Source organism: Hydractinia symbiolongicarpus, chromosome 7 (genome assembly GCF_029227915.1).
Source record: "Hydractinia symbiolongicarpus strain clone_291-10 chromosome 7, HSymV2.1, whole genome shotgun sequence".
Lineage (NCBI taxonomy): Eukaryota > Metazoa > Cnidaria > Hydrozoa > Anthoathecata > Hydractiniidae > Hydractinia > Hydractinia symbiolongicarpus.
In genome coordinates this window covers 20,801,563-20,828,257 of record NC_079881.1, presented here as the reverse complement: position 1 = coordinate 20,828,257, position 26,695 = coordinate 20,801,563, and the positions used below count along the sequence as shown (strand labels likewise).

Genomic DNA, 26,695 nt, shown 5'->3' with positions numbered 1-26,695 from the left:
TTTACAAATATTAGCAGAGAGAGATAAGCAATGGTATTTATTTGTGCACTATACTTTACATTCTGTCTGCAATTTGCTATGGATAAAAATATATCTTGGTATCTTACATGTATGTTAAATAAATGTGCATATAGTATAAATTGAAATAAAGTGAAATAATTAACAAAGTTTCTATTTGTTTGAAGGTAATCTTCAATCATTAGAACTCTAAAAAAAGCTATAGTTAGTGATGTTGTTCTCCAAAGTATTGAGAGAGTCAGAATGTAGCACTGATTCCGAAATTATGTAGTCATTTTCCAAAACATTATAGTTACCGTGAGTGATAAACGTTAAAATTTACACCCTAGAGATAGACAACATATAATTATTTTCTAAATGAAATATATAAACGTTTTGCTTTGGAATATTTAAGAGATATGGATTTGTCAGGTTTTTTATAATTTCATTGTAAAACAGCAATCATGAACGAGTTTGACCATGTTTTGCTATGCTGTTTTAAGAGTAGTTCCAGATAATTTATGTTGTATGGCATCCTCAGTCAAAGCAAAAAAACTGTCCAATAAACGAAATTTATCTCCTATTTACAAGGTGTAAACTTTATATTTCTTTATAACATATTTATAAATTGTATTTTTTACAGATATTCTAACCTCACAATCTACAAAGTAATTTATTTCTCGTGTCAGTAAAAATCTATGTTCTTGATAAGTGTTGCCTTTGATTGAAAGTAAGGTATAAGCATTTGAATCGCAACAATGCTCGCATTCTGCTTGTGTTTTGATTATAGCGTTTTCAGCATGATTTGATTTTCTTTGCATTGTTTTTATTCTTCTGATGAAATTATTCCAATGTCGACGATTTGCCTATAACATATAATTACATTATAGACGGTGGTTATACAATGCAGAAAAACAAGTGTATAGCTATGTTATGAATGTTCCTTGGAGCGGAACATTCATAACATCCTGATAGTTGCAAAACTACTTAGTGATATAAAAGCGTAGCAATAGATAAACCTTTAAGTGAATAGTGCAGAAAAAATTAACATTTAAAAAAAAAAATTATGTTTTAGGGCACCATGTCATTTTGGAGCATTTACCTTAAAGAAAGTCATAGGAAACATTTGCAGAAATTTTTATATCAGATACTTTCTATATTGGAACCTGTTTGTAGTCCCCGTGTTGTCTGCTTTATAAAGTTCTCCTTTTTTTTGCACAACCCATCGAAGAACACAGATCATTAAAATTTAAATTCACCTGTTTTAATGAGAAAACTAAGAACGAAACCTTTTTAGCACCTCTTGCACATTTATGGACTAATATTTTTTAATTCCTAAATACATTTACTATAGACATACCATTTTACTGACACATGAAACTGTTGAATCTTCTTCAAATTGTGCTTCAAACATTGTATTCTCATTCTTATCAACATCAATTGCAACCTGAAACAGCGTCTCATCTTCCAGCAAAGGCAACTCGATCGCATTTGTCTTCGGTCTTCTCGTTCTACCTTGAAATTTGATGCGCATACCTCGATGTATTTTTCCATCTTGAAAATCCTTATACAGGGAGTAGTGTTGTTTAAGGTACTCTGTTGTTGAAACGTCGACACCATCAGTAGCAAATGTATACTCGACCTTTACAAAAAATAGTATTTGTCTCTTGTGATATTAAATATGAATATGAATTTGTAATTACTAATTTGTGCTTCTTAACATCTTAACAGAACATACGCTTAGAAGGGAGTGGAAAATGCTCTTAAATATGGATATTGGTGATTTATCATTTTTTTATTTTATTGAGAAATAATCATAAGAAGCTGATACAAATTCGTAATGCCTCTTAACGTTTCCAAAAGGATAAATGGTGAAAGACTTAAAAATTGTACCTGGTCAAAAGATGTGTCTGTTTATTTTTAAGAAAAGTATTTCCCTTAATGGTTCCAGAAGTAAAAAAGATAGAAGATTTAAAAATTATACCTGGTCAACAGGAAGCTCGGTAAACCATCTTTTGTTAATAAAGGGGACGAACTCTATGGCAACTGGAAGTATTGAACGTAGTATTTGATCTAGATTTAACTTCAGTGTTACCTTTACCAACCAAAATCTCAAGTCTGCGCCTATCATTAATTCAGTTTTTGCATTCGAAATGCTCTCTTCTTCAAATAGTAATGTTGAAACTCCTTTGAAAGCTGATAATCTCTTTCCTTCGTGCCAGACTATAGACCAGGTTGGATTGGTGAGATTTAGTGTTTGTATGACTTTTAGTTTGTATGTTAAAATTGCTTCTATTTCACGAGGAAATGGTTTTAATCGGTGTGAAAGTTCAATAACCAACATATGTATTGCTTGATTAGATATTGAATGCATAATTGTGATCCCATTTTTTTCAGGCCACAAGTTATATCGAAATAATGTACCGCAGAGATTGCAGAGATTATAAACACCTTTACCCGTGACAGACACACCATCCGTGCTTTTTTCAATGTATACATCCATATTACTTAAAGTTAAATATTTATCAATCATATATTGTTTTATGTTTCCAATTCTTGTTTTAAATAGCTGGATATATCCAGATTTTGTAGAGCAGTTTCTGTAACAGTAACCATTTATAAATCTGTTTTTTTGTTTTTCGATGATCAGATTTCTTAATTGTCTGATTTTGTTTATTTTTAAATCTTTTAGAAGGTGTGACAAAACGGTTTCTGTCCGAACACATCTTGTTCGTTGGCAATTAGCCGCACTAGCTACTGAGTATTTTTTGTATGAAATTTTTTCAGAAGATAATGGTAGAGAGTTGCGAAGTATATTTACTTTTTCCAACGTAGATCCTACAAGAAACGTAATATAGCTATTTTTACTGATGACTGTAAAGGAATGTACAAAAAAGATATATAAATCGTTCATCCGGATCTAATTTTTTAAAGCAAAAGCACCCCTTTGGGAGAAAACTTGCGTACAGTTTAACAAAGTTTGAAAAACTCTTTAGCGTTTAGGTTAGGAGGAATATAATGGAACCGTTAAAGTTACAGTTTTTAATTTCCAGGATATACAAATTGACATGATATACAAATGTATGTGATGATAAAAATCTGACGCTAGTAATTGTCGTTTGAACCGTCTGTTTTCTTAATTTGCTTTATCATAAATCTGTAAATCTGTAAATGAGTCAAACATTTTATGACAAACGAGTTTTTAAGTTTGATCAGTATGCTAGTGGAATGTCATAAAAAAGGGATTGTATAAAATCGTCATTGTTATTCCTTACCAACTTGGTAGTTTCCTAATTGACATGAATATTCAGCAGTTATCTGTGTGCCTATAAAAAATACTGAAATTAGCTATATATGCTGCGTTGCACAAGTTTTTGTGTTTTGAATGGTATCTATGCGCAATTAGATGGAGATATTAAATCCCATTTTGCATAGATTAATATCAATTAAGAAAACGTGCATATATCCAGAGATAAGATAATATTAAGACTTCGGTAAGGTCATACGTCTCAAATTGGAAAGTTAGCACTTTTTCAGACACTATTTTAAGCTGACCCCAGACAAAATATAATGCTAAATGGAAGAACGTGACATTCAGTGACCATTTTATTTTTTCAACACAATTATTATCGCTGGTTGAGAGAAACAAGAATCTAATTTGGACTTTAGCGCTCGTGTTCTTCTTATATTTTTTTCCACAATAATAGCATATCTGCAATTTCTAAAACAGCTAAAATGTACTAACTTGGAATATCCAAATGAAGACAGCGCACAAAAGGCAATGTCATGCAACTAACACCCAACAGTCTTTCTGATAGCTCTGGAATATCTTTTACTGCAGAATAACAAACCGAATTCTTTGCCTTTTCACAATCCTGTCTGCAAGTTTGTTGGACGCTGTATGCTTTTCCTTGTTTTTGACGACAAACAGGAAAGAGACGGTGACAAAGAACTTGTTTAATGAGAGTGACACAGGACACATATGGGTGCTCTTCTAGCTTGTTCAACATTTTTTTTAAATGTTTCTCAATTTCATCTTGGCTGTATTGTTGATGAACATAAACGAGGATAGTTTGATTCTTCTCGTCATAATCAAGTTGATCACATATCTTTCCTTTGTATTCTTCACATTGCTTCACGTTCATTCGGCAATTTACTAAGAACATCAACATCAAGTTTTACTTAAGCACTTATGCTAGTATGCAAATATGACAAGAAAAGAGAATCATCCTACCGATTACCCACAAACCACCAAAAAGCAAAATTTTGGACCAAATTTTAGAAACCATTGTTTGTGGTCTTATCTATATATTCAACACAATTCAGTTGAAGAATTCTAAAGCCAATCTGTTTATATCGTAACTGACCTGTTTAAGCATCGTAATTGAAGACTCTAAAGAAAGAAATCTCTAAAAAAAAATTATGAAAAAAATAATCTTTAAATTTGCAAGTAACAAAACCTTACCTAGTTCTGTTGTCCAGCCAGGGAATGAAGAACTTAGCCTATTTTTTAGATGTGGCTGAATATATATCACTGAAGAAATTAGTCACCACGTGGGCACATTAATATTAGCATAATAAAGACAATAGTCATTATTAATCACCTCTTCCGTGACACCTACCCACTTGCAGGGAACCAGGGATTTATTTTGGTACCATGACAATTTCAAAATAAATTCAAAAAATTAGTCCTTATTGTATTCGGTATGCAAATCGTTCATTTTTGAAAAAATAATCTTGTTTTTTAAAAAGATTTGTGTAACTCCTTGATACTGGTATGATAAACAAAAGAAAAGGTAGTATTATAAACTAAATCTTATAAACAACAAAAAAATGTTTTCAGAGCAAACGTTCTGCTCTGCAATACACCGATAAAAAGTAAATATTGAAAAAATTTGAACATGGGATTAGGGCTGAATCATTCCCGAAGAAGCCGGATTGCTAAGTGATTCTATTTTGAGCTTAGCAATTATGTTGGCAGTGCAATTTAAAGTATTCTATATTACTCTCACATATTTCGAACTTCTTAAAGTTCACTTGTCAATGTTGGACTAAAAACTTAAGATCTCAACTTATTTCTTTAAGAAACTCTTAGCAAAGGTTGCCTTTTTCTCAATTTTTTTGCCGAACATTGTATCGTTATATAACAAATCACAATTTACTTATTACCTACTAATTGTTATCAGTAATTAAACAAATTAGTCTGCAGGATGCATCAAAATTATTGCAAGTTAGATTTTAATTATTTAGGTATTGACCCTAACTTGTGTGTCCGTCCACGTTTGACTCTCCCATCCTACTCAAATGAGCCACAACAAACCTATTTTGAAGATTTTACCGAATAACAGCTTTTTAAATTTTAGGTAACACTAAATTTAATTGAGAAATCTTCAACAAGAGTTAGCGTTCTAAGAGTTAATTGATTACCAAAGGGCGGCACCGCAATTTCCAAAGTGGGGGGGTGGGGGTGCTTAGCTATAGTGGGGTATTTTGAGATTTTAGTGACAATCAACGACCAAAGCGAGTTGCCGAAACAGCTGGGTTCCAGGGGACGCTGTAAGCCCCCCTCCATTCCCTGGTGGTGTCCAGGGGCAAAGCCCTTAGAAGCCAACGCATTTTTAAAGTCTTAAAACACGTAAATCGCATTACTTAGTGAGATACCCTAATTCTCTGTTTGGATGACATCAATTTCCATGAGACACTTATTGGCAAAAAATAAAAAACTTTTACTTAGCAAAAATTGGGCCCTGTGGCGCCACACCTGATTACTTACTTGTTCTCAAATTAAAACCAAAACATTTTGTTACTTTCCACAGTTTTTTCGTCATCGAAAAAAATCTGACTGTGGCTCAGTTGGCTTTTTCTACTTTTTTAATTACATTAATTGCAGACAAGATGACTGCGTAATAGCGGCATCCGTGTTTAAAAACAATAGATCAGAAAATTTTACTGGGTCAAATCTCAAACAAGATATGTATACCGAAACTGTCGTAGTAGTTGAAGAAGTCGCCACGTTTAATGTTGGTGTTTCATTTAGATAAAAAGTTGTGAAAAAAGGTTTGATAATGTAAAGTTGTTTTATTCTCCTTGCATGAAATACCAGTGGAGTATTATTTTCAAAGTGGTCTTAACTTAAAGCATATTCTAATCAAAAACTCGTGTGTACAGGAGTATACGAATAAATAATGTCGATTATTGAGTTTTTAAACTTTCACTTTACATTCTTTAGTTTTCGTGTTTTCGGCTACTTAAATGGAATGAACTTGAAAATGAAACGCCCAATTAATCGGCATTATATTACTAAACGGTTCATTGCACTGAGGTTACAGCCAGAATGAATCAAAATTTAAAGTGCTATAGTCACCCATTAGTCTTTATAAAAGGTCAATGGGTCAAAGAAAGCTTTTGCGCCGCACCTAGAAACAGACGATAAACAGGATTAAAATAAATTTTAGTATTCCTTTTTAAATAATATTGGCATAATTATGCAGATGGATTACCAAGCTCTCTATAACAAAACAAACGAATGACGAAACAGCTATTTACTTTACATTTGAAATATTACAGGATTTTGTATGACATGTATAACTTGTTTATTTTTTCCGATTTCATCACAGGCACAGATATTTGAAACATGAAACAGAACATTTTAAATGCTTGAATTAAAATTAAACAGTGGGATGAGCGAAGCCTTTATAACAAGGAACCTCGTTTCTTGTTATAAAGGTTTCGCTCATCCCAGCTTTTATAAAGCGGGTTGTCAGGAATCTAAAATCGAATAAACATTGGTAAAAAATAATTTTACACTTGTGCATTTATGATCTTTTTGGATCTTTGATAAACGGAGGAGAAAAATATTGTAAGAACATTTTGAAAGCGTTATTGGGTAAACAGTGTGACACAGAAAAAATGGTGAAACAAGGTAGCTTTTAATTAACGTGGATGTGACCACGCAGGAAAAGATCACCAAGGCACAAATTTAAAAATGTGGTGGTTCGAAAAACTTGGTTTATGAATAAAATATATTTTTAAAAAAGAATGTAAAATAGCATTTATTTCGTCGTAAACTTTATAAAAATCCTAAATATATGGCACTTGCAATGTTATTTTTCTTCGGTTACAAAATTTATTCAACCGACTGGTGCCTTTGTGGTAGAGCGTCCTCCAGGGCGGAAGGTTATGGGTTTAAACCCAGGATGAGTCATGGCAAAGACTATAAAAAAGTAAATGGTTCCTCTCTGCTTATCTTTCAGCATGAAAATAGGATTGATATCTTAGGTGGTTGTTTAGTTAAGTGGCTGTTGTTCTGTTTGAATAGCTTCTGTAGCACAAATGAAAGGTTTAAATGCACTAGGACCTCCTTCCTTCCCAGGACAATCATTCATAACAGTATCATTAAAAACTGTGCTGTGTTAATAATAGTAAAGCAAAGCCACACCCAAATTTAACGTATTATAACGTATTGATTTCTGCAAAGATAATAAGTTACGACACTCCTAGCTACCATTCCTTTGATGAAACAAAAATAAAGTCCCCTTTGTAACACATTAGTAGTTGGAAAAGCAAAAGAAGATATGATACTTCAGGAAGTCCATCAATTTTGAAAGCTAACTAACTTCACGAACGCTTTTCTCGTGTTGGTGCAACCCACATTAAGAACAGAAAGAAAACTGTGTAGTTGGTTCGCAATCAAAGTTAATATATAGAAGGCTTAATCGCCAATCAATTTCTCAAGACTATCAGGACCGCACAATGAATTCTATTCGAGGTTAAAAATGGAGACAGGCCGTGATAATAATTTTCTGGTCAAGGTGGTCTAATCTAGTTTACTTAATATCCATAACTTAGCACGATATTCGGAAACCCTAATTAGTTTCAAGCCGGTGTTATAATATCTATGCGAATGTCATAGCTACCTCAAAGTCATATATACAGAAGTCGATTATAAAAGAGCTCCTTCCGGCATACAATTAAATTTCAACCCAAAGTAAAATATCATGTGCGTAATGTAACGTACCCTCAACTGCGAGTTTTACTTTGGTGTAATATAAGGGCGGCCATAAACATAATGCCCCGAATTTCCATCTCGCTTGTTTTTTTCTGATTTACTATTTCTTTACCTCATATTAAACTTGCTGAAGCAATATTCAGGCGACACCTTGGTCCGAAATTTATCGACAATTGTAAGATATTCATAAACTCATTGCTTATCGCCCTTTATTATTATTAAAATCTTATAATTATCGTTGCTCATCTTTTGAACATACCGATATGATTGTATGATAATCTGTTTCCGCGGCAATTACAATGTTTCTAATTTTTATCAGTAATTATTGATAAGACCACCAACTTACTTTCGAAACTGTTATGCATTCATTTGTCCGATCTTTAAGTAAAGCAGAAGAAGATACACCCTTACTAGTGAAAACAAACAAACAAACAAACACAATCTAAATGAAACAGTCATGATGTAAACTTCCAATAAAGAATGTTTGTTTTGTTGCATTTTCTAAATCGAAGAGCTGTTTTCAGCGAAGTGACCTTCTATTTTTGTTGAATGATAGGGTATAGTTCGTTTTTCATGTTTTTTTTAGATTTTTACAGGCTTCAATATAATTGTAGGCTAAATGTTAGGAGAAAATACCTACAACTCCATCTTTGGAAAGGTGGAAATACGCAATCAATTATTTGTTTTACAAAAACAATATCTTGTAACACGAAATTGAACTGATTAAAAACCTTTATATCAATTCCCCTCGGTAAGTGAGCATGTGAGTCCATGGCACAATAGTCACTGGTAACCTTCTTATTTCTTGAGCATTGTCTCTCCAAAGCATGGCGTTACGCTAAAACTTACTAAGATAAAAAAATTGCAAAACGGGGGTTCGTTTTCTGTTCACGTTAAAGCCGCATGAGGTCGTATCGGTTAATAATAATACCCGGTTCCCCCTGTTCAGCATGCGTGTGCCGTATCTCACGGAAACAACTGAAAAGAGAAAGTCGAGGTGAAGAAGGCTGTTTCTTTTGTATATAGAAAAGCAGGTGTGTTGTTTAGATTATCTGGTAAAGAAATAAAATTAGGTTAAAACGATTTCTTAGCTGTTTTAACTTTCAAAGCTCAGCTTTTTCTTAGATATTTAGTTCCTTGTTGTGTCTTGAGCTTGAACAGGCTTTCTTCACGCACATAAATATGGTCAGAAGTTAAGAATATTCCATCAATTTGTCCAAGCTTGATGGTTTCGTTCCAAATATAAAAACTTATTTAATGCACAAAATTTGATTATAAATGTGTACTTTCTTACTGCATAGTAAACCGAACTTTTTTATTCTTCCCAAGCAACAATAGAGTCGTAACTTATGCCAGAATTTCCCATTAGCTATAACAAAATATAACAAGCCTGGTGGGGTGATAACAAAATGCAAACAAACTTAAATCAATGTTTACATAATACATTCGATTCTTAAATTCGAAAAACGCTACATTGTTATCACGCACAGGACATTTGCGGTATTTTCTTGATACGGTAAAAGGACAAAGACCTGACCTGTTATGCTCTAACATGTGACTATATTACATTGCTAAGTTTAACTTTATCTCTGTGTCGTATAAAAATATCCGAAAGACTTTCTGCGCAAATGTATAAAATCGTTGCAACGTTGTCAAACCTGATTTTTACATCCATGAATGTGTGCTTATTCCCACTAAACTTTGCAAGAGTCTAGCGGAATGTTTTTAGCTTTACATACTAGAGTAATAAAAATCTAGCATAATATTTTTAACTTTACGTAGTAGAATAAAAAAATCTGAAAAAAATGTAACCTTATAAATGCAAAAAATGGTTGTTCTCTGAGACTCTCAAAGAATTCTTCTAGGACAAAGCAAACAATCCGTTATTCCTTTGAAATGCGATACACAAGAACTTACCTCAAGTCCTTTTTTCAGCATACCACATTTAATAAAAGTTCGTATCTATATTAAAATACCATAAAAATGTTTTTTCCACAATTTTCTAATTGATATCTTGATAATATCCGGTATTACCTCAAGTGTGTTAGCTCCGCCTAGCTAATTGCCTTTTATCGAATTATAATGACACATTATAAGCTGCGTATGAGAAAAATATAGATGTAAAGGGAAAGGTGAAAAGGTCTGCTGTTAATTACATCAAAAAGATAAGAATAAAATTTTGTGGAAGATGGATTTGGACGTTTAAACTTCGGACATTTTTTATAAACTTGCGGTATAAAAACTTTGTACCCTCTTTTTTTTATAATCCTTGCCTTTACTATCGATTTTGCATTATTAAGAATATCGAGAAATACTGAACACAAGAAGTACTTAAAGGAGAGGCGAACGAAGAATTTTTTTGTGGCAGCCACAAAATAAATTTTAAGCGAGGAAGCAAAAATTAAGGAACTTCTAAATCCTTAAATCTAATAACATAACTACTATAACCACACACAAATAACTATGTTTCATAACTGAATATCCATATTCAGTAACATTTTTACAAAGTTTTCATGGCTGTATGTGGCCAGAAGAAGCAAATTTAAGATGTACTTACCAATAAACATAAAAAATAAAATCTTTTACTGAAGATAACCCAAAATATTTTACATACAATCGTAGCTCCAGCATTTTATAACCTTTGTTAATATTTCTTGGAACTTTATAAACATCTGTCATGGCCAATAATAACATTTTTTTCGTTATTTGGTTCGCTTTTTTCACAACATACTTCCAGCTTCCAACAATGAAGTTTGTTGTGATGAGATGGCGTCAAATTCGATAAATACACAAAGCGGAAACTTTCAACAACAAATGGAACGTGCAACGGTTTCAGCTTTGTTTACAAATCTTTATTTTCTTTATATTTACTCATGAATTAGTTCAGTAATAAAAATTTTGGTCGTGTTATGCAACTGATAGCAATTTTGCTATTGTGATCTTTAGCTAGTGTATTATTTTTAATAAAACAGTGTGATCATCGACGCGTGGCCATCACAATACAGAAAGATGTAATATTGTTTCTGAATATAACCACCAGTTTGGCAAGTGTGTAAAAATACTGAACTATATAATAACTCACATTCATGGATGAAAGAAAAAATGGTATTTTGTAACAAACTCCCTTTGAACAGATGTTTTACGTAACTTTCCAGACCAGCGTATCTGGCCTTTGAAATTAACTCTGGCATCATGAATTTTTCAATCAGCAGCCGTGCCCACGCTGTTCGCCTCTCCTTTAGGAAATTACTTTATATCATGGAGGTATATTAATATTCATTTAACTATTATTTAAATGTTGTGTGATGACACAAAAAAGCAGGAATTTTCACACTGTTTGCGAGTTTTAAACTGGTTTTAGCGTACAGAGCCAATGATATCGATACTGCGCTTTGTTTTACCTTAAACCATATTTGATTCGCAAATAGCTTGAGTTGTAATACAAACAAGGATATTAATAGGTAACCTGAAAAACAATTACCATCATTATTTTTACAAGGGTTATAATGAGAAACTATATAAAGAATGGTATAATGAGAAACTAACTATATAAAAAATGTTATGTAACTTAAGCAAAATGCATAAAATACTTTGAACTAACAAATAAACAGAGAGAGATGGTTAAAATTTGTGGAAATAACTGTGGGAGGGGGAAGGAGAGAGGGGTGAATAAAAAAGCGAAGGGGACACGTTTTTTTGTAATAATGCTTCATTTCCTTAAATGACATGCCACTGCAGTGATCCCCTACTAAAATTTAATTAATTTTTTTTTACTAAATGGCCTTACCTCATTAACACTATACATACCGAATAAGCCAATTGTGTTGGCAAGTTAAACTTACATATGATTATTTGAACTAAATAGGAGAATTTAAAGTGACAAATTTGGAATTTTAAATGTAGAAATGTGAAAATTAAGTTTACATCTTTTTGACGTAACAATACGGATGAAAATTTTTATTTGTAAATAATTATCAGTTTTTGCTGATTTGTTTCTTGGTTGATTGCGAAGAACCTAAAGCTGTCTTTTAACAACGGTAGTTACATTTGCCCGTTTATAGAAGAGTGTATTAGTTAGAGATTTTCCTTTTTGCTGTTTTTTTGATTATTTGATTATTGTTATTACCATATGGGGCGGCAGTTTAAGTCTCAGCATTTAATTTTGGCGCGCCCTTTTTTAAAACATAAGGTCGGTGAAACCCTCGTAACAATTCTCAATTATTTCAATAATCGAAAGAAATTTCAATATTGATGTTATTCCGCACTAAACGTGTACATAGCTTTGTGATGTCAAGATGCGAATGTTTGTCATTTACATCTTCTCAGTAAGAATATCCATGCACATTTTCAAACATTTCAAGAGCTATGTATAAATGCAGAATAAGTTTATTAAGTTTATGTATTAGCTAGCTACACTTTTGATTTTACTTCCTTCTCCTGTCCGATAAATAGAGTGAAGTAAATAGTGAGAATAAAATATTTGATTTTTAGAATATAAAATCGGATGTTGCAACTAGACCTTAAGCTAGTCTTAAATACTAAAATAATAACTGTGTCTCTGTGCTCTTGATTTCTAGACTAGTTGTATGAACTTTTAAACTGATAAGGGTTAAGTGATAAAAATTAGTATTCTTATGGTTGTCAAAAAACAGTGAAAGTTGAGGTCATTTGGACTGGTTTTATCTAATGTAAATCAGTGACAACATTACCTTTTTGGATTTTGAAGTAGTAGGTGGAAAATCTTGTCGTTATCAGACAATTAATAAATGAATATATCAAACAGGAAATATAACATGGGTTTTATGCCCACACATTTTCTTGTAAATAGATATATAGAAAGTTGCATTGAGCGCAAATGTCATGCGGCGTTTGCTTAAACTGATTGAAACAATAATTAGAGGTTTTGTTATTTGTGTGTGGGACACACATTTATTTATGTGTGGGACACACATTTATTTATGCGTGGTGCATATATTGCTTCATGTGTTGGACATGTGCTAGTTAAATAATAATGTTGTTGAGTGTAGGAGAACTAAGGTTAAAGTAGGACAAAAATCACCTATTATCTATTATATCATAGGTCTTTTGTGATCATAATCGCTCCATGTTAGGTAATTTTGTATGCTGTTTGATTAAGACGGATTCATCGAGGTTTAAAAAATGAAAAAGACTGTTAAGTTTAAGTTCCTAGCTAAAACAGATGCAGCTAAATCGTGTCTTTAATGGTTTCGTGGCCTTAAAAGTCTGTTCATTAATACTATTGATGCTAAAGAATGGTTCAAGCTACTATCCTAAATAGGCAATGTTGGAAGAAGCCCAAGCTGTTAATAAAAGTGCAACGTGTTTTTTTAATATGTATTAGTTATCACACGATACAGTGTACAATATGGAATGTTTTTTTTTTGAGTTATGATATTTTTATCTGATTATTTTCTACACCTTCATATGTCATATTGTTCGACGCTTTTTAATTATTTTATAATTAGTGCGGAAAATCTCAAGAAATGACTCCAAAATAAATCGAAATACGAAAGAAATCAATGTTCTCTTCGTCGAAAAATATACTGTAAATTTCAATTAAAGGCGGGAATACTTAAAACATTTTTGATGAAATCTAGTAGGATTAAAAAAACAAAGGAAACAAACAATAAAAGTCAATTTACCATAACTGCATCATTAATTAAGTTAGAGTATGTTCTTTTTTTAATAAATATTAATTTTGTAAAATACGGAATGTTTTTGTAAACACTAATCGTTAGCCCGTGGATATATAGGACCATTATAATATAGATGTTTAATTTGCTTTACACAGACAAACAGACGCAATTACGCGAGAACAATTAAAATTATTTTTCTAAATTTTGATATATTCTATTAAACATCTGTAGCTTTTCCTCTCACTTACCCAGACTCCTGAAGTTTTTGCGCGGTCATATTTTTATGTAAAATATGAGATATAGTATTTACGTCTCTCCTTTTAGCCAATCAGTAACAAAAAGTTAAACGTCTGTGATGATTTTTTTTAACGGCTGGCTTTTGCTAAATAAGATGATAAAACTACATTCAAAGCGCGTCTCGAACTTGGAAGCTTATAATTACAAGTCAAATACGATAGCACTACACCATCTATGCATTACAATGATTATTAGATAATCTATACAAACTGTCGCTAGGTATTAATTGTTGATAGAAACAAAAAGCATTGGTTTACTTCTTGTAAGGTTATCTCAAATCAATTTAAAAGGACTTGGATGTACATTAGTTGCGAGCACACCTCGAAGTCCACTAAAAAATTATCGCAAAGCACCCTCTTTGAAACCGACACTAAAATAGACGTATAAAAAAGGAAGAAAATTGATTTATTGTGAGATAACAAAACGGCAAGCTGTAATGATGGAATTAAAGACAATCAGAAATGTAAAATACCTGTTCACGTACAGCGGTGTAATATCTTGTTCAGGTATGTATTTACCACTACTACACGGCAAAATGATAGTCACTCTAATCTGATGCTAATTTACTGTTTTTTGGCTGACCATTTTAAGTTTCCATACAAGCCCATAAAGGGCGATTAAGTGTTTCACATAAACACCGATAATTAACTATCAGTTTAATACAAGGTTTATTTGTAATTTGAAAGATATTCTTATAATGCTAATAATTTGGCACAAGTAGTCACTCGAAACCTTTGTGTGGGAACGTTACAAGGTTAATTATGTGTAAATGATATAAAAACTATCTTAGGTACAGCTTAACAAACATTTTGATCCATCTTTTGCTGTAAATGGAACAATTAAAACATTTTTACATTGCGGAAAAAAAGGCTGTAGAAAGTGCGTGGTAAGAGGACAATTATAATTTTAGAAAGTTGTAATTGAAACTTTAAATGACGGTTCGTTATTGAAAAGACCAATTTTGTACGTCATCAATAATCAGCTTCTTGAAACATAAACAGCTGGTTGATGGTTGATGGTTAAAAACAATACCACCAATTCATCCTTCTAAATCGTATGGAAAACTTTGTGTGAAAGCCTAATTCTTGCAAGCTATGCCAGTCCAACTATGGGACCCGCCCTTTAAGGGGTAAGAAAAAGCTGTACAGAAATTGTATTCTATCACCTATGTTGATTTTTCATTGTTTTCCATCATCTCGGCTAGAGTATTAAATGGAGTGCAATTTCCCTAAAGCAAGCATTCTCTAAAGCAGGCATTCATTAACTCGGGCATTCACTAAAGCGAACATCCCTATTAGACAAATTGTGTATTTTGTCCCGGACAACCATTCTAAGCATTTATTACAAAGCAAACTCTTTAAAACAGACACTAAAATTGACGTAAAGAAATCAATCTCAAAAGTTTATGATACCATGACATGGACGTGCAGCCAATTGCCTTTAACTCTTTCCCAATAACTGCGGCCTACCTTTCACCATTGCTCTTAAACAAATTTATATTAAATTTAAAGGTCAAGTGGTAGAAAAATTTATTGTCTTGATAGTGTCCACTTTAAGGACATTCCAATTTGTTTGTGTATTATTGTAAACATTAAATCCGACCTTGTTATGCTCGTTAAAAAAAGTGTCAATCAAGTTCTAACAAGGATCTCTGTTGTCTTAAGCTGCACAACAAACAAAATCTCTATAAACAATTGAATGCAATCTCATCAGATCAAAAGAAAAAGATACTAGACGTATTTCGCGCAAAGATATTTTATATGCTTTTTCTTTTGAATTTGTTTACAGAATGGATATACCAAAGAGAATATAACATGGATACAACTTCGTCCTCACATATTCTATATTATTAAAATCACTCTCTATAGCACACGAAATTGTAAGACTATTTAAATTTTTTTTCAGCCACAAAAACAATATATTTGACCCAGGTAATCTTTTTTATGGTCGGCGTCATTGATTACATATTAATTAGCTGATTAATACTTTGTACGTGAACCGACGCATCCAGTTGTGTAACTAACATTAGCTACAGGTTTCTATATCCACTTTGCTGCAATATTTTCCCACTTACCTAAATTCACACTGAAATCGCAGTTCCTTTAGTTGAAATTTGCATTTTTGTGTTCACATTAAATTTTGAAATTCGGATTATTTGTGTATAAACTAGAAAAAAATAACAGGTGATTCCAGGATAGCAATGAAAAATGCTTATTTCAGCATCGGGCAACGCAAAACGCTGCGTTAAGTTTGATATAGCTACGTCAGTTAGCTAAGTTTTTTATTTATTTCGAATTTAGCATAAGACGTTTAAAAATAGCTTAATCATATGTTTTAATGAAACAACGGAATAAAAGAGTTTTGCAACAAGAAAGTAAGAAAATGTAAGTTCAACATTCACAATAAACAGTCGTTAACCCGTAAAAAAATACACGTTTCACCCGTCCTTTAAATTTATCAATCGCAAAAAAGTGGATAAAAATATATAAATAAATATATGCGTGTTTCCGTAGCATGATTTTCTATCTCAGCGCGGGAGGGGGGGGGGGGGGGGGGGGTGCGCAGACAGACTATTATTGCAGTAGGCTGTTTAGTCACGTGACTTTTTGCCGTGTTCAGAAATTCAGCTTAAAACAAGGACTTTATTATTGTGCGTGATGGCACTTATTTTAAATCGTCGAATTCGGCACCTATATTGCCTAAGACAGATGGTATCTGGGCAGTTAGTGATTGTTAAGTACCAGAAGTTTGTTTTTTAAATGAAACTTTTTTAAACGACAAACAATGTATTCATATTTCGACGAGGGAAATGTACGCTTGGCGCAAACAGAGAAAGTGCAAGACTTAGCAGGTGGTCTCACTTAAAATTAGTTTATATTGAAAGTATACTTTCAATTTCTATTCTTATTCCTAACTCTCCTGTATAACAAAACTGGAGAAAATGCGTTTTTTGTTTATATCGAACCCCCGTCTCAAAGTTCGATGTGACTTGGCTGCTATTTCAATTTTTGCGAAGCGAAATTGTGGAGCACGTTTGCTACACGCGAGGTATACCAAGGGAATTATTGAGATTCTCAAAACTTCGATAGAAAAAAAAGTATATAAAATCAGCGTAAAGAATTAGGACTGATATTTTTGCACATGCAGCTAGGGTATTTTTTTTCTAATAAAACAAATAAGTTTGGACCGAGGGGTTAAAGTATAAGTTTAGTAAAGAATGCAATAAGTACGGCTCGTACCCCCCCCCCACCCCCGGATTTTGCCCCCCACTGTCTTTTGGTCCAGATTATCCGTCCGCCGAACTTGAACACACAAAGAGGAATATGCCGTTAACAAGAAACGGTAGTTGGCATTTTAGACACGTATATTTTACAGACCCAAAATGTGCCTTATTTCTTTGTATTATAGCTAATTATTGTATAAATAATTAATTATTTATTTTGCAATTTTGCTTCTAGTACTATTATTTTAATGAAACATAATAGTATTAAAACGGTTTTCTTCTTTTGAAATAATTTATTGCTAGTCCTGTTTCTAATCGACTTTACTTGTGCATTTTAAGCTTTTTTGTTGCTGTGCTTTTTCTGGAGATTTTAGTTGGATTGGAAAGTTCCTGTTTAAGGTACCCTTTCCTAAAGAAATATTGAAGTAATTTGTACAATTATAACGCGCCGAGCTGTGTTTTATTTTATTGTTTCTAAGAAGATGTAAGAATACAATATTATCAATTTTAATTGGTTTTATCCAAATCAAGGTAAGGCTTAATCACACGAAAGGTAGCTACAGCTCAGTTTTGTATAAAAGAATTGAAAGTAATTTGTAGAATACATATGGAGAAGCTGTATTACTACCTAACTGATAGCCAGATATAGGAAAACCTGTAGCTAGGGCGCAGACAAAACAAATAGCTCTGGGTGCTAGAGTGAGCTGGCCAACCGTTTTTTATCACAGCTTTTTATTTATTATATAAGTAACCTGTTACAGTAACTAAAATAATATCCACCTTTGCTATCAAACCAACAGCAATGTAATTGTCAATAGGAATTAGTTGTCCGTACACCCTCCCTGAGAACAAGGTTTAAAACGACATTAAAACATTAAAACTGTCATTAAACAGAACTTCAAGGATGCCCAAGCCGCACACGTCCTCTAAACGGCATGGCCATCTTCAAAACTGCTTGTAATTTTAGAACAAGGGTGCTGATAAGCTGCATGCGCCGTATAACGCGCAGGCGTTTTTGGGCAAGTTTAGCATTTAGCAAAAAAATTGAAGTATTCACCCGAAAAAACCTGCATAGACCATAAAATAAACTAAGTGAACTGTTTTTGATGGTTTTTGATAAAATTTACTTGATAACTTTTATCTTTATTAACTCCTTTCTCTTAAAGCATCTTTTTCCAACTATCGTCCACAAGGTATGTTACAAGGAATTGAATTTTGGAAATGCTCCAGGCAAGTTCGGGAAAGTGCTGGCGGTTTGGGAAGACAATCACTAATTTAATTGGAAAAGTTGCCCAAACTCGCCCTTATATATGTGGCCGTTTGCAGCTTATTGACACCCTCTTATTTTAGAATATTCTCAGGAATAATAGGCCAAGAGAAATTACATCACAGTTTCTTGTCCACCGCCCAAGTGTGTTTGAGAACAACCACATAACAAAGTTCATTTTTTTTAAATTATTTGTGTAAAAATTACTATTTCATTCACGATAAACCATTTGTCAGTCATTTTATTCATCCAACAAAGAATCCTATCCAAGGTGCTTTTCTATTAGTGCTGAATTTAATAATTGACATGATTCAGCATAGGTTTTAAAAGGGTCTGATTGCAAAATATGATTGCCAAAGTTCAGCACTTGTAATATTTGTGTATTTGTGTACTCAGCTTCTAAAACACACACAAGAGACATTATAATTTCCTCTGGGTGATTACATTAATGTTGGTTGAAAAAAAACTGAATGATGAGAAGCATATGTTTTTAAATGGGTCTAGGGCAATAAACTTATTTAATTTCCCTTGGCCTTGCATCAATCAAATTCTGAAAAAATAAACACTTGGTATGGTTGGAACTTTGCATATAAAATTAGTAAAGTTGCCAAATTGTTTAGTTTTTTTCTTTTATACTTTTCCGAATTAGCCTTAATTATTTATGAGATGAAAAACAGTGCTTTCAATTCCATTGACTTGGCCATCCGTTAAAGGCACTGGAAGCTTCACTATATGAAAGTGTTTTCTTTTTCTTTTAGATTGTGTGCAATGGGAGTGAGTGATAATCTTCTAATGCGTGTGGTGAAAAGAAGGCGAAACTGTTATTTTTTTTCTGCCCAAATTTGAAGCTATTTAATAAATCTTGAGTTAAAAAACTGTTTTGATTTGTTTGTTTTTGTTTTAATTGTTTCCCGTGAGTTTTCGAAATTCGTTCCAGAAGATTCTCTGGCTTCTAATGCCGGTATTTTTACGTGAAAAAAATACTGTTTTGTTGTAAGGTCATTTACGAAATCGTTAACGTTAGGACCAACTTCTGCGGGTTGTACAACTCGATGTGTTACATATCTTTCGGAATACTGCCAAAAGTGTAATTTTGTATTGCGCTCTTTACTTTTATCATTCTGTGGGAAAAGGGGGTACAAAATTTTAACACGCGTTATTCGTTTTTGTTAGTTTCGCGTAATCTAATTTTCTCGCACATTTTGAAAAGAATATCCCACGCACATCAAGTACTCGCGCAGTCTATTCGCAAAAAAAACCCCTGTTTTTGCGCAACGAATTGTTTTGCAGAGCGTTCATTTTCTTACCTCGTCCCCAGGGTTCTTCTATATGATATTCAATTTTGATGTATTTCGGAAGATGTTAGCGCCAAAGAAACTAGAAGCGCTAGGGACAAAGTATTGGATAGTTTAATTTTGCTTGCAACTTGCGAAATGCTTCGCAACCTTTTTTTTTAATTCCTAGTTTTTTTATTATTATATAACTAGTCGATAAGGCCCGCGGAGAAATCCACTTAGGCAGGAGGGACAATGTAAAAATTGGTTATTTTAGACCTTTTGCTGATGTCAGCAGTGCATATGCGAAAACAAATTGACGAAATTTAGTTTATCGGTTGTCTTTATTGTGTAGAGCTCGACACGCTCATGAAGAGAATGTATGTGATCATGTGATTTTGATGAACGGTTAATAATATATAAGGGTATAAAATTATGCTGACGTCAGCAAAGATCCGCGAAAACACGCAAAATTATTTTTTAGAAATTTGTATACCTGTTGCCTTTAACGTATAGGTCTTTAAACGCTGATCAAGAAAATGTATAGGATCATGTACTTTTGACAAACAGTTACGGAGATATGGTGGTTTAAATTCTGAAACGGACACGGGGACCCAGGTTTGGGAAAATTACCGAAATTGGTCCTAGATGGTCCCTACTTACCCACGCGGTGAAAAATCATTGACGTCACCACCTCGTTTCCAAGTTAAATTAGTGTTATTGACGTTGCGCCGTAACGTCATAAAATTTAACATTTGAGACATACTTTTTTCGGTGACTTCAAGAAAATTTCGGCGACATCAAAGGAAAATGACGATATCCACTATGACAGTCACATACACTCCGTATTATTATATAAGATTTATGGTCTTGAAATGATGGCTATTATTCATGGCTATGTTCTAGATGTTCCAGTTGACATTAGACACGACTACGAAACTAAAGCGCCATAGCTAGATAGCTGAAGCTGAAATGTAGTGGGCAAGAAAATGGAGTGCTATGTGATGTTTTGTTAATAATTCCATACCACTGTGTGGTTAATAAATAAAGGTATACTTTGCTTACTGCTAGTGTGCTATAGTTTTTAAACACTGTAAAAGTATCTGACCTGCAAATCTGTTGATTCCAGAGACAGGAGCAATTTATTACCCACAGTTCTTGCAAACTGTTTACCATCATTTCTTTTACAACAACATCTCAGAAAACTCTGTCAAATATTGTGTACACTTCAAGAGCGCTTGTCAAGTTTTATGGCTACCAGCTTGTAGTGATTTATAATGGCTCCGGTGAACTTTCTTCTCAAATTTTCTTCACTTTGATATATCTTTTCAGCTATGACGTTATTATGTCTAGCTGGTCAGTAAATTTACGTTTTTGTCCGAAATTTCATACATTGTATGAAATTTCGTCTCTCAATTTTACGATTACAGTGTATAAACATCTTTACCGGTTATTGTATAATTGTTTGCTTTTACTTTTGAGCTACAGCATCATCATTGAGCTACAGCTATGACGTCATCATTACCTCATTTAGAAAAATAAGCCATCAAAAATTGATACATTTTTTCCTTTACCAATGTACTATCCACTGTAAAAATCTTAAGTTCTTGCCATGCCTCAATCTAGATTAATCGATTTTTAAAGATAGAAAATCTCATATATGACCCCCGTCCTTGTGCCGTGATTTGTTGCGAAATTGGCCAAAAAACGCAACAAAAAGGGCCATACTATCTATCATAAAAACAACAATAACTAGGGAATGGCTTGGAGAATCCCCCCCTGACGGTTTCTTTTAATAACTCTTTAATGCTATGTTGCATGCCTAAAATACGTAATGAGTTTCAACATTTATATATTAGACACCTGCATGCAAAATGTTTAGGTTCCATACCTCTCAGAGGCTTTGATATGACTCGAAACTACCACTAAAAAGCCCTAATTATGGGCAAAATAATAACTGATGTAAAGATTATCTTTAGAACTTGGAGCTTACAGCATAACTTTGTTTCATCAAAAAGATTTTCTTCGCTTGTTTTGGTCACGGGATTAACCCATTTTCCCGATTTTTTGGGATCTTACCCGAAAATCAAAAAAACCCCGGATTTTTCGGCAATATCTATCTATAAACTATATTCCAAAACAAGGAAACTTTTCTCATATACAAGAAAAGCATTTTCTTTCAACGCGAACAAATTTAAAGTTCTTGTACTGTCAAAAATATTATTAAGTATGATGAAAACTATCAGAGCCTGGTTCCCCATAGTGACATAAGCATAAGTATCACGTGTTTCCACCTACAACATAAATAGAACATTTATCAAGAGATGGAGAGAGGTCTTTTTTTTGAAGTTGTGGTTGCGTAAAAAAAGTTTAAAAAAACTAGTAATAAGAAAAGAAACACATTAAGGATACGGGACACCGTATCCTTAATATATATATATATATATATATATATATATATATATATATATATATATATATATATATATATATATATATATATATATATATATATATATATATATATATATATATATATATATATATATATATATATATATATATATATATATATATATATATATATATATATATATATATATATATATATATATATATATATATTTGACACAGTATAAAACCAAATCTTTCCAGTCAGGTCAAAACTCCAATGTAAAATAATATTAACACACAGGAATGCTGGAAATGATGAACGACTGCATTTGTAATTGAGTGATAAAATTATATTTATTTAAATTTTCGTCTGTCTACAACAGACTTCATCAGAAAATGACAATGATAAAAGAATCTGCTAAAAAAAGTTTTTATGAAAGTAGATATAATTGCTGTAATTAAAAGATATAATTGCTGTAATAAAAAGCTAATAAAAAATGTTAAAAACAACAGCGATGGAGATGAAAGAAAACTAAAAACTACGATGGAGTGTAAAAGGTAAAAGGAGAGCAGGTTTAAAATTTATTAAAAGTCACCAATCGCCAATTAAATGTTTCTGTATACGTTTCGTACGTCGCCAATCGTGGAATCCATTCAAGCCTTGATGAATCGCGCACACCGTACCGATCCAAAACTTCTCCTTTTCGAGCAGGATTTCTTCGATCTTTTCGTTCGAAAGTTGATCAGTATTGTCCACATAATCGATCAGAATGAAGCGAAGAAATTTCGTTGGATTTTCGGCATCGTTGCAACATTCGATGAAGTGCTTGACAATTTGACAAGATTTAACTTGGTTCTTGATGTGGCTTTTGTAATTGGCCAAACGATGTTTCCAGCTGTTTGTGGAGCCAATGCCTTGTTTTTTGCATTTAAGACAATAGCACATGTATACGACGTGTTTGGTAGTACAAGTGAGCTGTTTACGGATTTTGAAATGCTTCTTTGTAGCGTTGCAGGTAAAAGAGTCGACGTGATCAACAAAGTTACTGCAAGAATCGCATTTCTTCTCACATGGTACGTATCCAGGATTTTCGTCGTCTTTTGTGGATCTCGTAGTATAAGGATCAGCTTTTAATTAGGTCCCTTTAATTAGGCTCTCAAAGAACTCGTGCACTCTAACGTTTTCTTCCCCTTATCTTTTATAGTGTAACTGCCGTAGCGGCATCTTCTTAAACAAATGTTACACTATTAGCCTCCTCACATATATACACTAGATTTGATTTTATTTTTATTGAAGATAATACGGTACAGCTTGGGAAAATCTTAAGGTATAACGGGTTTTATATATATATATATATATATATATATATATTCTGAAAGCCAAATAAATTATCTGTAGGGTGATGATAAAATATTTCCATAAAAAAATTCTAAAAAGAGAAAAAAAAATTATATACAAAAATACACCCTTCCAGTTTATTTTGTTGAACACTCCCCTTAGTAAAATTTTTGTTCGTTGGAAAACATGTGGTTGCGAAGCTCTGATTCAGCTCTACAAGACTTTCCTTTTTTTACTTAAAACAACACGTGGTTCCAAAAATATAGCATATTTTGTGTTACAATAGCTGTTTTATGACTGATTTATTTTAAGCCTGATAAATCAATAACTCGATATTTTCTCACTTTCCGCGTTAGAAAAAGCAAAGTTATGTAGCCAAAGATATAATTATCGCAACAAACTTGTTTTCGTATAAATTTGACAGGATGGAGGGGAGTGTTCGACAAAAATATATACCGATACGACTGAAAACGGACTGTGAACTGTGTTTTTATTTTAGCTAAAATTGCAGAAAAGACATCTTTTAAAAAAAATTACCCGGATGACTAAATGTGATAATTTTATTTGGAAAAGTGTATTACGCCTATACGGTTGTGCAACACTGTTCACCTAATATTACCTTATAATGTCCTGTTTCTTGTGTTTTTATTTAAACGGAGGCTAACTTGATTTACGACTCCACCTTATCGTTTGGCACAGTTACGGCTCTTATTAAGCGCTCCACAGAGTTTTCAAAGCCAGGTCACACAGTTACTTGTGGCTTAATAGCCGTCGTCTGTTTCTGCGCAAAATAATACCGCATGTAGCGACATACTAAACGTGTTGTACAAAGGACGGGCAGACCCCTATATTTTTCCGCGGGCCACAAACTAGTACACATGAATAATGATAAAAGCGCCCATGTATAAGTGGCTCATTGTAGAAATTATCCAAAGAATAGACAATGTGAAAATACGACATCAAAGCATCAGATACCAACATTTCTCTTTAAAAAATATAAATTTGCTATTGATTTCGATATGCCGGTTAGTTGATAGTGCTGCGATTACAATTCTCCATAGTTAGTTAGCAGAATTTAAAAAGCATTTAATTTTGAAGCTGATGGCTGTTCTGCAGCGCATGAATTCGTGGAAAATAACGAGGGACCGTTTTACAGCGATTAATTTCTTGGAAAATAACGAGGGACCGTTTTACAGCGATTAATTTCTTGGAAAATAACGAGGGACCGTTTTACAGCGATTAATTTCTTGGAAAATATAGACGAGGTGGAGCTGACATGCGATTAATCATTTTACCGTTAATCATTTTTTTGGTTATAATTGTACATGCACAGCTGGAAAAGAAAAAATTAGAATAGCTAACCATCTGGCATTTGCCTTCCTTTAACTTCAACTCCAAAGTCTCCGTGGAGAAGTGTTATTCGCACACTATGCAGTTTTTTGACAAGCTACCACATGTATTAATTAGTTTAACCAATTAGTTTAAGAAAATTTATATCCTTTTGTAGTTTAAAGAAAAAATTCCTTTGTTTTGATAATGATTTTAAAAACAAATACTGCACCATTTATTCATAGGCTTAAATTACTCGCTTCGAATAAATCAGGGGGAGCATCGCATCGCATCTACGATGTCAGGGCCGACATTTTGAGAAACAATAAGTTTAGCATGATAAGAACAGGGCGGGGAAAACAATTCAACTTTTAAAGATTTCTCGAGATACCTTATCGGTCCTTGTAACGCCGTCCTACATTTACTGCCAGCCCCACTTCAAAAGTTGCCCTCTTGTTAAGGCCAGGTTAAAAAACAAACGGAACGTATTGAGAAACGAAGAAAGAAAACAGTTATTGTTTGATAGAAGATAATCAGGTAGAAAGAAGTTTTTCACCATTAAATCGACGGGATCTATTTGCGAATGACAGCATTCGTAAAATGTCGGAAGTTTGACAAAATAAAAAACAAACATATTTTGACCCCTCTACACGCCTTTCTTTTTAAAAGAAACTAGGGCTTCTATTGGGGATTACTCAATAGCTAAAACTTTCTTATAAAAACACTGTGTCTATAGCTAAGAGTATAGTGCTAAGTATAGTCAGTAAGTTTCTTATTACAACAGAAATTTAACGCTTCCTATTTGCCCATCAAGATCATACTCATTATGCGTCATAACAGCAAGGGAAATAGAACATTATGTAAATTAACGCCGCTTTATGTCATTTTCTTCTGAAAGCGTTTTTTTCAACACCAGCCTGATTTAACACCTGTCTTTTTTCCCGCCAGTCGCCGGCGTTATAAGGGTATAAGGTATATTGCAAATTTACTGATACTAATATGAAATTGTTTGTTCCTGCAATGACATGAATTAATTTAAGTCAACCCTTTTTTCATAGCAGGTAAGCTTTGAAGTTAATGGGAAGTTTTTTCCTAAAAATCGGTGATAATGACAAACCATAACTTCTTCAGTCAAATCTTAAACCTTCCAAACTTTAGACGTGTAATTCCTTATCAAAAGAAATACTTAAATTTCATCGACCGCTAATTTTTGTCTTCAAAATACTTACTTAATTCAGTTTTTAAAAGACGGACCATTTTAATAGATATGTTTATTAGCTGCAAGTCACAGGCTGACAGACGATACTTTACTTTTAAATTTTTTGAATTTTTAAAATTACTTTGATAACATTAAAAATTATCTTTGAGATTCAAAAAACTTTAAACGCCTCTTGTTTTGTCACTCACTACGCAGAGCAAATTTTACGCGGTCATATTAAAATATAAAACATCGTATTTACGTCTCTCCTCTCAGCCAATCACATTAGGGATATTTATTGGTGCTAATGATAAAACTATTTAATTAAAATATTCTTTGAAGGTAATGCCGTTCGGGTTGAATCTTACCCGCAGGACGATTTTTTGTCATGATGGTGAGAAGACCAAGCCAGTCGGTCTGGTCTGAATATTCAACAATTTTATCATGAACATTTATTTAGCAGCCGTTCGCACTTCGACTCTCCTTTAAAAGATAAGAAAAGAAAAAGGAACAGTTACACGAATTAGAAATAATGGGAATAACATAGTAAGAAAAAAGGAACATTCATTTCTTACATGCGACCAGAAAAATTTCCGCCAAAATGTACGATCCCATCTATTAATTCCATGTCCTGTTTATTACACACAGTACTTAACAATTGCTGATAAAAATGACGTAGAATGTGTCTCCAAAACGCTGGGAAGGCATGTTT

The 26,695-nt window shown here is 32.9% G+C and overlaps 1 protein-coding gene across 1 annotated transcript; it reads right to left on the bottom strand.

Moving 5' to 3' along the window:
- Positions 1 to 10,286, bottom strand: LOC130648612 (uncharacterized). Its single transcript, XM_057454666.1, has 7 exons — positions 9,923 to 10,286; positions 4,232 to 4,390; positions 3,743 to 4,153; positions 3,273 to 3,323; positions 1,982 to 2,835; positions 1,358 to 1,639; positions 1 to 863 (listed from the first exon to the last, which is right to left on the bottom strand). Exons 2-7 carry the CDS (start codon positions 4,284 to 4,286, stop codon positions 582 to 584), a joined length of 1,935 nt encoding a protein of 644 aa, XP_057310649.1. The 5' UTR covers positions 4,287 to 4,390; positions 9,923 to 10,286; the 3' UTR covers positions 1 to 581.
- Positions 10,287 to 26,695: the final 16,409 nt, after the last annotated feature.